The sequence below is a fragment of the Pleurodeles waltl genome, chromosome 8, assembly GCF_031143425.1.
Source record: "Pleurodeles waltl isolate 20211129_DDA chromosome 8, aPleWal1.hap1.20221129, whole genome shotgun sequence".
NCBI classification, from domain to species: Eukaryota; Metazoa; Chordata; class Amphibia; order Caudata; family Salamandridae; genus Pleurodeles; species Pleurodeles waltl.
The window spans coordinates 1,306,057,833-1,306,071,360 of record NC_090447.1 but is presented as its reverse complement, the minus strand read 5'-3'; the positions used below and the strand labels follow the sequence as shown (position 1 = coordinate 1,306,071,360).

The 13,528-nt window shown below is 46.6% G+C and overlaps 1 protein-coding gene across 3 annotated transcripts in view; it reads left to right on the top strand.

Moving 5' to 3' along the window:
- Positions 1–13,528, top strand: part of ZMYM2 (zinc finger MYM-type containing 2) — an 851,515-nt gene that overhangs the window by 395,808 nt on the left and 442,179 nt on the right. For all 3 annotated transcript variants that reach the window (XM_069202286.1, XM_069202285.1, XM_069202287.1), the window contains exon 10: positions 3,875–4,047. In XM_069202286.1, the coding sequence (XP_069058387.1) occupies positions 3,875–4,047 (173 nt within the window). The remainder of the gene's footprint in view (positions 1–3,874; positions 4,048–13,528) is intronic.

The following is a 13,528-nucleotide window of genomic DNA, read 5'->3' as shown; positions in this document are numbered from 1 at the left end:
CCAGAAAAGAAGGCTGCTCGGGCATGGGTGTTACACACCCCTCCCCACATGATGACCTGCATTCCAAGGCAGGAGCTTTAAAGTAGCCCTCCATTTTGGGTATGCAGAACTTGCGTTCCTCAGACTGAGATGTCGACTCCCCTACCTGAGGACCCATCTGGCACCTGAACAGGCAGGAAAATTAACTATGTAGGAGGTGTGATTCTGCTGACTTTCCCAGCAACTGCGAGTGACCTGAAGACAAAGACCTGATGCCTCAGGACATCTCTGCACCCATCCGTTCCAGACTGAGGAGAAGAGGACCAAGGGTGTGCCCAAGTCTCCCAGCTTCGTGAGACCTGAGCCCACTTGTTGGACTGGACCCCCAGTCCACGCCTGCAGACTGTTTCTGTGGATATTCCCCCCCTCTCCTCTCCAGCAACCACGAGGAACTCCAGCCACCGGACCCGATGGCAGAAGACACCACTCCACCCGCTCCTCACAGCTAAAGGAGAAGTGAACCAACAGTGTCACCAGATACCGGAGGACCTCAGGGGTCGAGCCCCACTGTGGGTTCCCCTGGATGGATTTTCCAGTTCAGTGCTGCAGCAACTTTGTAACTGGACTGATCCCCATAGATTTACATGAGGTGCCTGATGCTGAACAGCACCCCTGCCCTCAGCTGTTCCAGAGTCTTGCTGCTGCTTGTTTGGGATTGAGAGAAAAGACATCCCACTTTCAATTTGCATATGCAAAGAGCTTTTGAGCGATTGTAGAGCTATGCTACGCCCACTTTTCAATCCGAGAGGCACCTGCAGGCAGATGGTTATGGCATGTTTTGTCACAGACGATCTACAGTTAAACTGCTGCCTTGTGAGATACCCGAGCAAAGTTGACAGGAACTTTCAGACAGAACACAACCTGAGGAGAAGCATGATGCCCAGGAAGGGCAAGGGCTGAGAGTGCCATGTTTAATTCAACTTACTCACTGTCATAGCATAGCTGTGCACATGGACTGAAGGTGCTCACACTCTGGGCATAATATAGCCCGCTAAATGATCTTACTGCGCACTGGGGGGCTACACAAGGGTTTTGAGATTCACTTGACGAATACACTCTCTTTTTCACCTCCTTTTATTTTGCAGGTGTAGTGCAAATTGATTCTCTTTATTCAGCGTTTTCGTCATCAAGTTGGGGCTGGAAAAGGCCCTGAAGCCCTGTTGATGTTTGTATCACTTCCCACCCTGTTGACTTTGTGTATATTTCTTCTTAGTGATCCTAAAGCACTGCTGAACCGAAAGCATGCACTTTAGGGATGGTTTGGCTACTTTGCACATATGGCAGATGGTCTCATACTGGAATGCTAATGTTAATAATTATGGCATAAAAATGGTCCTGGAATCATGCACTTGCACATAAGGCAGTTGATCCGCACAGCAATGCCTATCCTGATTTTGTTCACTGAAGACATGTTTCAGCTGCCCAACAAGATTGATGTACTGTACAAATGCTTTCTTCTAAAGTACAGCACGAATGTGGCTTGGTTTTCATGTGCACAGAACAAATTAAATGTTATCATTCATTGCAGGCATTTGGGGCTGTAACCAAGCATTTCTGCTATTGCTTTTATTTGTAAACAACACAGCAGGATACCTCTTGATTTTTTTGCTGTGCGGAAATGATTTTAGATTAATTGTTTTATAATATGGTTTAATACGGTTTTAATTAACCGAGCAAAATCAATACACTTTTGAACTTTCACCAATCTCAGCTAACTTTCACCAGTTGCACGAAATTGGCTGCAGCACTGCAACCTTTACTACACGTGGAAAGTATGCATCTGCTACTATTACCAGTATTCTACTACCTCTAAGCATTATTCGAATTTCAAAGCATCTTTTCAGTTTACAAAAAAAACGAAATAATTGACATTGCCTAACTTGTTGGGTTAGTTAAGCATTTGTATGGGAAATGAAGGGTGTTGCAATAAGACTTTTTTTCAAGTGTCTAATAGAGAGAGGGCTTTTCAAACACCACCTGTTTGGGGAGAGACATGTTGATGGAAAGGTGTATGTGGCTAGCAATGGTCCACCAATTTTGGGATGGCATCATCAGTATGATCTTCACATTAAGATCGATCCACAAGCGCATGAAAATGTTATGTTGGTGGGCAGTGGTAATATTGAGGAAATTGTGGATGAATACAAGGAAGTTTTCAATGATACTTTGAGAGAAGTTAAAGGTTATGTACATAAGATTGTGGTGAAAGGGAATGCAATTCTTGTCCAACATAAATTGAGACGGGTACCAATTTTGGCTCATCAAGAAGATCTCAATAATGGCACAAGAGGGTATTATTGAGCCAATAGAAACATCAAGTTGAATTTCTCCGGTGGCAGTAACGGGAAAATCAACGGGGAGTCTGAGATTTTGTGTTGACCTCCGCACTCTCAATCAAAATATTGTGGTAGCTAACTATCCTTTACCAGATATCAATGAATTGATTTTATTGTTACGAGGGGGAAAGTATTTTTCTAAGCTTGATCTTAGAAGTGCATATCATCAAATCAAACTTCATACTGAGTCCAAAGGGCTTACAGTCTATTACTATGGAGAGAATCTTCCAATTCACGAGAATGCCATTTGGACTTGCTTCTGCTGCAGGAGTATCCAAAGGTTGATGACTGAGTTATTCAGGGGAGTGGAAAATGTCATTTATTTTCAAGATAATATCTTGGTGTTTGATGACTCAGTGGAGAAGCATAACAATGTGTTGAGATGTGTTTTGGATAGGATTAAAATGATCTGGATTAACGTTAAAGAAAAATGCTAATTTTTGGTGAATGATTTTGAGTATTTTGGGTACACATTATCCGAGCAGGTAGTTAAACCAAAGAAGAGTTTGTTGGATGCGATTTAAAATGCTCCCCCTTCTCGGGATAAGGATCAACTCAGGTCATTTCTTGGGTTGATAGAGTATTATTCGAAATGTATACAAAATTTTGCAATCAAGACAAAGAATTTGAGGAAGTTGTTGCGCAAAGGACATAAATTTCAGTGGGGTGTTGATCAAAATAATGCATTTCAAAGTATTAAGGAGGAGATGTATAAGGCACATGTTTTGGTGCCGTTTAATGTGAATGCTAAAACTATCATTACTGTTGACACAAGTGCCATTGGTTTGGGGGTATTATCACAAATGCATGGTGACAAAGAAAAAACTGTGGCATTAGCTTCCGGATCTTTGACTGTAACGGAATGGAATTACTCGGTCATTGAAAGAGAAACTTTGGCTGCCACTTGGGCGATTGAGTATTTTAGGACTTGTGTGGGGGCGTAAAATCACTCTTCGCACAGACCATACATTTGTTGTGAATAACAACATAAAGCGAATCACGTACAACTTCAATCCGGCTTTATTTATAGGGTATGGCTCCTCTCCTTTCTCCTATCACTGCCTCCCATTGAATCCCCAAGGCGTTCTTCAAATGGAATTGTCTGCACGAGGAACATGCTGACGATTCCATTAATACATGAATACAACATATGTCTACGTGTATTTTGAGAAAGAAAGGTTATTAGATTTACTAAATTTGGCATTCAGGTTGCTGTAGATCTAAGTCTAATAAGTGTGTAATATTAGGAACTCATGGATTAATATTAAGGATTCTTGTTCAGCCTGATGGACTCTGAACATTTAAAGTGACATAAATTCCACTCTTGAATGAAAATGACTTTATTTGTCTAAATGTTTTAGTTTATTACTATTTTTGTAGGAAATACTAAAGGTGGTTGTGAAAATCTGGAATAAAATCATTAATTCAGCAGCTGAATGTTACTATTGAGAATTATTTATGTTACTTAGTATTTTAATTTTGATTTTTTTTATTTGCAGGATGCAAATTGCTTTATAAGCAAGATTTTGTAAGACGTCTGGGGCTTAAATGTGTTACTTGCAACTATTGCCTTCAGATGTGTAAGAAAGCAGCAACTACAGAATCTGATGGTGTAGTCCGAGATTTTTGTAGTGAAGATTGCAGTAAAAAGTTTCAAGACTGGTATTATAAAGTAAGTAATAAATTACTTAATTCTTGTTTTCCATGGTTGATTTATAACATATAGTTTGATGGCATGTGTAAATATGCATGCTCCTGCCATCTAATGTTGGGCCTAGAGTGGTGCAAGTTGTTTGTCTTCGAAGAAGTGTTCTGAGTCACAGGATCCTCCTCTTGGTAGATTGTTTTCTCTCCTCTGTCTGGTTCGGACTTGTGTTTTTGTGCAGTCTTTCGACTCGCTCTGGTTCGAAATCGTTACTCTATTTTACCCTCTTTCTACTGTATTATTTTCAGTTGTGTTTCTTCCACCTTAATGCTCACTTCAGATCATCAGTCCGGCACCAACCGCGCACCCTTTGCGGTGTCTTTACCCAACTAGGGCCTACCTTCCACGCAGCACTGACGGACATGCCAACCTGATGGAACAGAATCCATTCCTTTTAGGACATTACTCTCTGTCCCATCCTGGATACCAGGCTGCGCAATCAGTAAATCCTGTCTGAGCACTTCCACATAACCTTGCAGGAAATGATCCTGCTGCTAGGACAGGAGGACTTTGACTGTTTTAGACCTCAAGGACTCCTACTTTCACATACCCATCCAGCTTGCTCAGCCCCAGTACCTCAGCTTTTTCGTAAGTGAACAGCACTAAAAGTACTAATCAAAGTCACCAAGGGTCCAAGAGTCTTTACCAAGTGTCTGGCAATGGTGGCCAATCATCTGTGCAGAACAAGCATTTGTCTCTTCCTTTTTCTGATGGATACAACTACCTGTGGATTCCTCACCTAATGAATACTCCCATGGCGCCAGCATTCAACGGAAATCTTCTTCCTAGCTTCTGCACGTCGACGAGGACGTCACATTTGCCCACGCGACGCCGTCTGACGTCATACAGGAATAAGAGGTCCTCGCCGACGTCAGTTCCCTTTTTTCCGTGCCATTCGAAATGGTTATCTTCGAGGGAGCTACTGTTGCTTTTCGAGTTACAGTGTGTTTTTCTGCTGCGTGTTTTTTCTCTGAGGTTACTATGCCTCAGAGGAAGTTTGGTTTCAAGCCCTGTCGAGAGTGTGGGGGCAAGATGTCGGTTACAGACCCACATTAGGACTGCTTGTGGTGCTTAAGTTCCGACCACGACGTGGCCACGTGTGATTCATGTCAACACATGAATCCGAAAGCCCTGAAGGAGAGAGAAGCCAAACTCTTTTTGGCGAAGTCGATGAGAAAGGAGAAGAGACATCATAGAAAATCCTCCTCGCCGAAGTCTCATCGATGTCATCGAGACTCCAGGCGCCGTCGGGACTCACGGCGCCATTCGAGCAAGCAGAGGTCTCGTTCGAGGTCGCCATCGGCGTCGGAAGACTTGGGAGGTCAGTCCCACAGTCACTCCTCATCCATCGACGCCGTTGCCTTCTCCGGCTTCGCTGACTTCACCTGGGCAGACGTCTTCAGTGATTGAGATGCCACAGCCTCAGGTGTTCTCTCCGACGTCACAGACGTCGAGGCCGGCGTCGGGGTCGCCTTCGATCCAGGCACCCCAGTATCCGGCTTTCCCGGCTCCTGGATGCCGATAATACCGCATTTTTAAATGCGATGTTTACCATCTTCCAGCAGATGGCTCCAGGCAGTGCTCCGACTGGTCCTTCGGGCCCGTTGGCTTTCAGTTTGGGTGCTCCGGCGCCGCTACGGCCAGCACCCTTCATGCCCTTTCTCCCCTTGGGGAATGTGGGCTCGGTGTCGGCTCCGGTGGCTCCAGAGGTTTCGGCTCCATCGGCTTCGGGGTTTCGGCCAGTGACCCCGGCAGGACCATCTGAGACTCCGAGACGTACTTCTCTTCATCCGGCTCCGGGCTCGGCGTCGAAGCTTCCTGTGGCGCCTGACATGGCGTCGGACGGATCCGGTGATAGGCGTCGTTCCTCGACTTCTGCAGACGCCATGTCGACGCCGCAAATTGAGGAGAGGTTATATTCGAGGAGACGTGCTCTCCGTCTCTTGGAGGAACAGGAATATCAACGGGTCCTGGAGGAAGGAGAAATTGAGGATTCTGGCGAGGGTCTTCATGGACTGGATACTGCTAGTGGCCTTGATACTTCCCCTGAGTGGGACTTGTCATCTCCAGGGGAGTATACTGAGGAGGCAGCCACTTTTCATGCTGTAATAAGGAAGGCGGCTAACTTCCTCGAACTGCCTTTGCCGGTGGCTGAGGCGAAACAAAATTTACTAACTGAGGTCTTACATCCGGCCTCTACATCGGCAGAGCCTCTTTTGCCATTTAACGAGGCTCTGCTTGAACCGGTATTAGAGGTCTGGAAGAAGCCGGTATCTTCCTCGGCTGTTAATAGGTCTGTGGCCAGGAGGTATCGGGCTGCACCATCTGACCCTGGCTTTCTTTCCAGACATCCTACGCCGGAGAGCTTGGTGGTCCAGGCTTCCTGTTCTGCTACATCTGCGCCTGGATCTTTTCCAACAGTGCCGGGGGACAGAGACTCCAAAAAGTTGGACTCACAGTCGAAGAAAGTATTTTCGTCTTTTAGCATGGCGTTTAAAGTCCACCAACGCTACGTGTATCTTGGGGCGGTACATCTATGCTCTTATGGACGAGATAACATCATCGCATACAGAGCTTCCTCAAGGAGTCTTGAATCTCGTGTCCGATGCTCAGGCTGCTGCAACCCAGGTTATCCAATCTGGGTTGGATACAACTGACTCGGTGGCTAGAGCGATGGGCACGGCGGTGGTTGCGAGGAGACAGGCTTGGCTTCGCAACTCAGGGTTCTCTTCAGATGTGCAGTCGACCCTGTTGGACCTCCCGTTTGATGGGGACAAACTTTTTGGTGCCAAAGCAGATTCGGCCTTGGAGAGGTTTAAAGAGAGCAGGGCCACGGCCAAGTCGTTAGGACTGCAAGCCGCTTCTTCTGCCTCCTCCAGGTTTTTTAGGAGGTTTCGAGGATTTGGTCGTGGCTCATCCTCCTCTTCCTTTCGGGGGAGATTCCAACAACCTACCTCCTCTCTCACCTTTAGATCAATTAGAGGGAGGGGTAGGGTCCGTACCAGGGGAGCCTCTCAGCAGCACTCTGCCTATTCCTCGTCCTCTGGAGGGGTGCAGCAGGGGAAGCAGCCTTAGGCTTCCACCAATTCCCACTCACTCCTCTCCTGTAGGGGGAAGGTTACTGCATTTTCTTCACAAGTGGGAGGTCATCACATCAGACACCTGGGTTACCAGCATTGTGGGAAAAGGCTACACCCTTCCCTTTCGGGAGTTTCCGCCCCCTATCCCGCCCCGCCCATCTTATTGTTCAGAAGAACACCTCCTGTTGTTAGAACAGGAGGTTCGAGTCCTCCTTTCAAAGGGCGCGGTGGAGTTGGTTCCAGAGCAGGAAAAGGGTCAAGGTTGTTACTCAAGGTACTTCCTGATTCCCAAGAAGGATGGTCGGTTGAGACCAATCCTGGACCTGAGGATTTTGAATTGGTTCCTCAAACAGGAAAAGTTCAAGATGCTGACCCTAGCTCAGGTGCTTTTGGCGTTGAACAAGGGAGATTGGATGGTGTCTGTCGACTTGCAGGATGCTTACTTTCATATCCCGATACTCAAGTCGCACAGGAAGTATCTCCGGTTTGTGGTAGGGTCGCAGCACTATCAGTTTGCGGTCCTCCCGTTTGGTCTTACTTCAGCACCTCGAGTCTTCACGAAGGTGATGTTGGTGGTTGCGGCAGAGCTCAGAAGGAAGGGGATAGCAGTATTCCCTTACCTGGACGACTGGTTGATCAAAGCCAAGTCACCGGAGCTTGTGTTGCATCATCTACAGTCGACAACCCAGTTGTTGTTCGACCTGGGCTTTTCGGTGAACGTGCCCAAATCTCACCTAGAGCCCTCTCAACGCCTCCTGTTCATAGGGGCAGTACTGGATACAACATTGGATCGAGCCTTTCCTCCGCCTCAGCGGATTCAAGATATTCAGGAGTTGGTTCCAATGTTTTGAAGTGGAGCGGTCGTTCCAGTCCTTAAGGTCCTTCGTCTGCTCGGTCTGTTTGCCTCCTGCATACTGTTGGTCATGCATGCTCGCTGGCACATGAGGGCTCTTCAGTGGTGCCTCCGAAGGCAGTGGTCTCAACACAGAGGAGATCTCGAAGGTTCTGTCAGGATCTCCAGAGATGCTGCCACGGATTTGAAGTGGTGGATTGCGGACGACAATCTTTCCCAAGGAAGGCCGTTCACGCAGCCTCCACCAGTGACCACGGTCATAACGGATGCTTCCACTCTAGGGTGGGGAGCTCATCTGGGGGACCTGGAAATCAAAGGGCTTTGGTCTCCAGAGGAACATATTTTTCATATCAATCTGTTAGAGTTACGGGCTGTACGTCTGGCTCTCAAGGCCTTCCTCCCATCCCTTCGCGGTCAGTCGGTTCAGGTCCTGACGAACAATACTACCGCGATGTGGTATATAAACAAACAGGGAGGAGTGGGGTCGTACCTTCTCTGCAGAGAAGCTCTTCGGCTATGGTCCTGGGCGAAGGACCATCGGATTTGCTTGGTAGCAAATCATCTGGCCGGAGTCTTGAATGTACGTGCGAACAGTCTCAGTCGCCATTTCTCGGCCGACCACGAGTGGCGTCTCCATCCAGATCAAGTCCGTCTAATCTTCCAGTTGTGGGGGTTTCCTCGGATAGATCTGTTTGCCACCCGGGAGAACTCGCACTGTCCGTTATTCTGCAGCCTCCAGTATCCGGTGCAGGGAGCTTTGGGGGACGCGTTTCAGAGAACCTGGTGCGACCAGTTGCTTTACGCGTTTCCCCCCATACCCTTGATTCCTCGAGCATTGAGGAAAATTCGCCAAAACCGGGCCCAAGTAATCTTAATAGCTCCGGATTGGCCAAGGAGGGTGTGGTATTCCGACCTTCTCCAACTCTCACTGTGCCCTCCGCTCCGTCTCCCTCTCAGGGCAGACCTCCTCTCGCAGTCGCAGGGGCAGGTTTTACACCCCAACCTCCAGAGTCTGCACCTACATGCCTGGAGATTGAACGGGGCAACCTGAGTTCCTTCTCTCTCCCCCGCCTGATGTAGTGGATGTTATCTTAGCGGCCAGGCGACACTCCACTAAATCTATCTACGCTAATAGGTGGTCTAAGTTTGTGGTATGGTGTGGAGAGAGACAGATTGATCCCTTACGTGCTCATTTGTCAGATGTTTTATCTTTTGCTTTGTCTTTAGCACAGAGGGGTTGTGCAGTGGCTACTATTAAAGGTTACTTGTCTGCCTTGTCAGCCTTCATTTGTCTTCCAGACCAACCTTCGTTATTTAAATCTCCTATAGTACTTGGATTCTTGAAGGGCCTTATGAATAAATATCCTCCAAATCCTTTCGTTATGCCTCAATGGGATTTGTCCTTGGTCCTGACTTTCCTTATGGGGTCCCCTTTTGAGCCTATGCATTCTTGCCCCTTAAGGTTCTTAGTTCTTAAAACAGTCTTCCTGGTGGCTATAACATCTGCAAGGAGAGTGAGTGAGTTGCAGGCTTTATCGGTAAAACCCCCTTATACAACTTTTTATGGGGATAAGGTGGTGTTGAGGACCAAGGCTGCTTTCCTTCCGAAGGTTGTTTCACCCTTCCATTTGGCCCAGACAATTACTCTGTCCATGTTCTATCCTCCGCCTCATCCTTCAAAGGAAGAAGAGAGACTACATCGCTTGGACCCAAAGAGGGCGTTAAGCTTTTACATAGACAGAACGAAGGATTTCAGGCTGGAGGATCAGCTTTTCATTGGATACGTGGGCAAGAGGAGAGGAAAGGCAGTCCACAAGAGAACACTCTCCAGGTGGGTTGTTCTTTGCATTAAAATATGTTACTCTTTAGCAAAGAAGGATCCTCCTGATGGTATTAGAGCTCATTACACCAGGGCTAGGTCGGCCACTTCGACCTTGACTAGAGGTGTTCCTGTGGTCGATATCTTCAAGGCTGCAACTTGGTCATCCCTTCACACTTTTGCGAAGCATTACTGCTTGGACTCTGAGGTCAGAAGGGACGGCCATTTTGCACGGTCAGTGCTGCAGGATTTCTTGGTTTGACCATACAGGCACCCACCACCGGGCGCGGTACTGCTTTGGGACTCTATTCATTAGGTGAGGAATCCACAGGTAGTTGTATCCATCAGAAGAACGAGTTACTTACCTTCGGTAACGACTTTTCTGGTGGATACATTAGCTACCTGTGGATTCCTCACGGTCCCACCCGCCTCCCCGTTGCCTTTTTGGTCTCACCAAGTGATCCTTGAGTGTGCTCCTCTTGGTCTTGAGGACTGCAATAGATTATGTATATATGGACATATGTATATGTTTATATGTGTGTATATATATATATTTGTATATATATATTTAGTGTATATATTTATTTATTGAAAAAAATATATATATATATTAAATCTATAGCCATCTTCTTGCAATGATGTGTAGTTTACAATGTTATGAGATGTTGCTTTTATTTTTCATTGCATTAGATTATTGTTCTCAGGCACGTAAAAAATGTTGGTACTGACGTCGGCACGTCGGCGAGGACCTCTTATTGCCTGTATGACGTCAGACGGCGTCGCGTGGGCAAATGTGACGTCCTCGTCGACGTGCAGAAGCTAGGAAGAAGATTTCCGTCGAATGCTGGCGCCATGGGAGTATTCATTAGGTGAGGAATCCACAGGTAGCTAATGTATCCACCAGAAAAGTCGTTACCGAAGGTAAGTAACTCGTTCATCTCTGCAACTCACTGATCAGGAGAAGCAGCAGGTACAGCATTTAGCACACACTCAGACAGCTCTGACCTTTCTCCACAGTTTACGGTTTACCGTAAATGCAAAGAAATCTAACCTTAACAGATCCAACACTTCATAAGCTCAATCTTAAACGCTGTTGTAAGGACAACATTCCCCAACAAGCAGAGTATAATGGCGTTTCAACACCTCCTGCCTCTCTTCCAGTCGGCTCAGCTGAAGACACTGGGTATTATGGCATCTTGCATAGCAGTTGTAAAACATGTCAGATTACATATGCACCCATTCCAACGTGTCCTTTGCAAGTCAGTCACAAGCGGAGGCAGGTCAGTGGGAAGATCTAGTGTTGATAATGTCCAGCACTCTATGCACTCTGAAATGGTAAAACAGTGACAATCTGTTGTTAGGCAGACCTTGTTTGAATACTTTATCCGTAGGTGATCACTAACATTGATGTATCTTTTATTGAATGGAGACATACCTTGCCGACATGACTGTCCAAGGCACCTGGATGCCCCCTTCACTAGAGGATGCATTTCAAGTACCTGGAGCTCACAGCTATTCAGCTAGCCCTTAAAGTTTTCTACTTTCTTGTTTGAAGCAAGGTAGCCCTTGTGAGGGCAGACACCATAACAGTAATGTATTACATACAAAAACAGGGGTGCACTCATTCCCCTCCTCTGTCTGTCCTGGCACAACAAAACCTGCACTACGTCACAACATTAATCTTGGCATAACACTCTGCAAGGGTCGACATCGACATTGTGGACCTGCTAAGAAGAACACATCAACAAGTTCATGAGTGGGTACTCCACCAGCAAGTCCTGCAAAGGTATTTCCAGCAGAATCAACATTTTCACCACCTGAGTACTGAGGAGGCAGCAGGTGTTCATGACCCTCATCCAAGTGACAGCCAGATGCTACAAGAAGTGTCCATCAGCCCACACAACAGCTCTGTAGAGCTTTTGGGTTACTGTAAGTATATTTCAAGTTATTTTGCAGCGTGAAACCTGTTCTGAATTTATGCACTGTTACTTATTCCACCTTCAGGCAGTTGGACTGGGAAAACCATCAAAGTCAGCAGTTCTTTAAACTTTTGACCCCCACTGAATCACTACTGGAAACTGGATACCAGGTTCTAAGAAATTTCTGATTTAAATGCAACAAACAAATACAAAAATTAGGAGTTTTTTTTAGTGACAAACAAAAACATGCACAAGTGTAAATTTGATTTTAATGACACGGTTAGAGCTTTTTAGAAAGTAGTTTCATTTCTTAAACAAAGCTATATGCTAGACTGTAGCACATCCCTTTACCTTATTACTCCTAATGCATGCTATCTTTGTACTTGTGTGTATCGGTGCTATAGCTGAGGCTGTCCGTGCTAGATTTTTTTGTGCTGCACTTGTTCTGTCTGATAACACCAGCCTTCGAACAAAGTATTGCAACTTCACTTATCCCTGTTTAGCAGGCCTCTCAGAGGTATAGAAATGCATTCTACCCAGAAAAGAGCCAATAAGGACCGAACCTTATAAAGAGCCAGTTGATTATATACCATCGAACATTCAAGAACGCAGAGATAAAAGCCTGGTGTATTATAAAGAGGAGAATATCTAACTCTAAGAAGTGGAACCAAACATCACATTTGAAAGAGAGATAAAAAGACAAGCTACAGAAGCTACAGAAGAGATCTAATAACTATCATGTTGAGGAAACCCAAATTTGGTGATACAAGAGTTGCTTTGAAAAAACAAAAAGCATGGCTGGGCAGATAGATCTTAAGATCTTGGACAGTCAGCTGAGTACAACTTAAGAAGTTGGCTAGGATCTGTAATGTAATTTTCCTCTAAAATAAAAAACCTGAGACGTAGTCAAGATGGCCATATAGGACGTGTGGTGGACTCCTCCGCCTGCCCGATCCCGAAATGGCCACACAGAGGAGCTGTGAGGGTCCCTGGCCTGGACCAACGTAGAGTAAGCTGCAGCATCTAGGAAGGAGGCTAGAAATTGATGCTGGGACTGGCACAGCAGCTGGGGGGGATCCCAGAGGCAAAGCAGGCGTGGCAGGTCCTGGACTGCACACACATTAATGTAGCAACCATGGCATGCCGGTGGTTAGAGAGGCGAGCGGCCCACCGTCCTACTTTTGGGGTTCCAAGACACTATCCTGCTAAGCAGATGATCTTAGGCAGCCTTGGAGAGTGGTCATTGCTGTGGCTGAACGGCGGCCCGTGGGACTGGTCGCACCAGCATGCGTTCACCAGAGTGTTCAGCAGCACAGTGAACAACTGGAGCCGCTGCAGCAGAGACTTGTGTGCTGGTTGGGAGTGCGTCGAAGAGGTCACTGCCAGACCCTGGCAGTGTTGCACAAGAACAGAGGGAAGTCTTAGACAAGCTATTGGACGAGATGGGCTGTTAAGCACCAGAGCAAAATGGATGATGGCCAGCGAGGTAGTTGCCAAAGCGTCAGTGATAAGAATGTTCAGGGGGAAGGGTGGGTGCATGTTGGATAAATGACCACGTCCACTCTACTGATGAGCAGTGACCGCGTTCTGGTCCAGGCACTAGCCTTCATATTCGATCTGCTATTCTCTATTGTGTGGACCTCTTGGGGGGAAGGGGGGAGGGGAGGAAATATGTTGTTACAGTTATGATTGGGGTTTTGGTTTGGGTTTGCACTTCCATAATCTCACCTAGACATGCGACCCAATTCACTCGGAGGCCAATCCACACACTACCAGT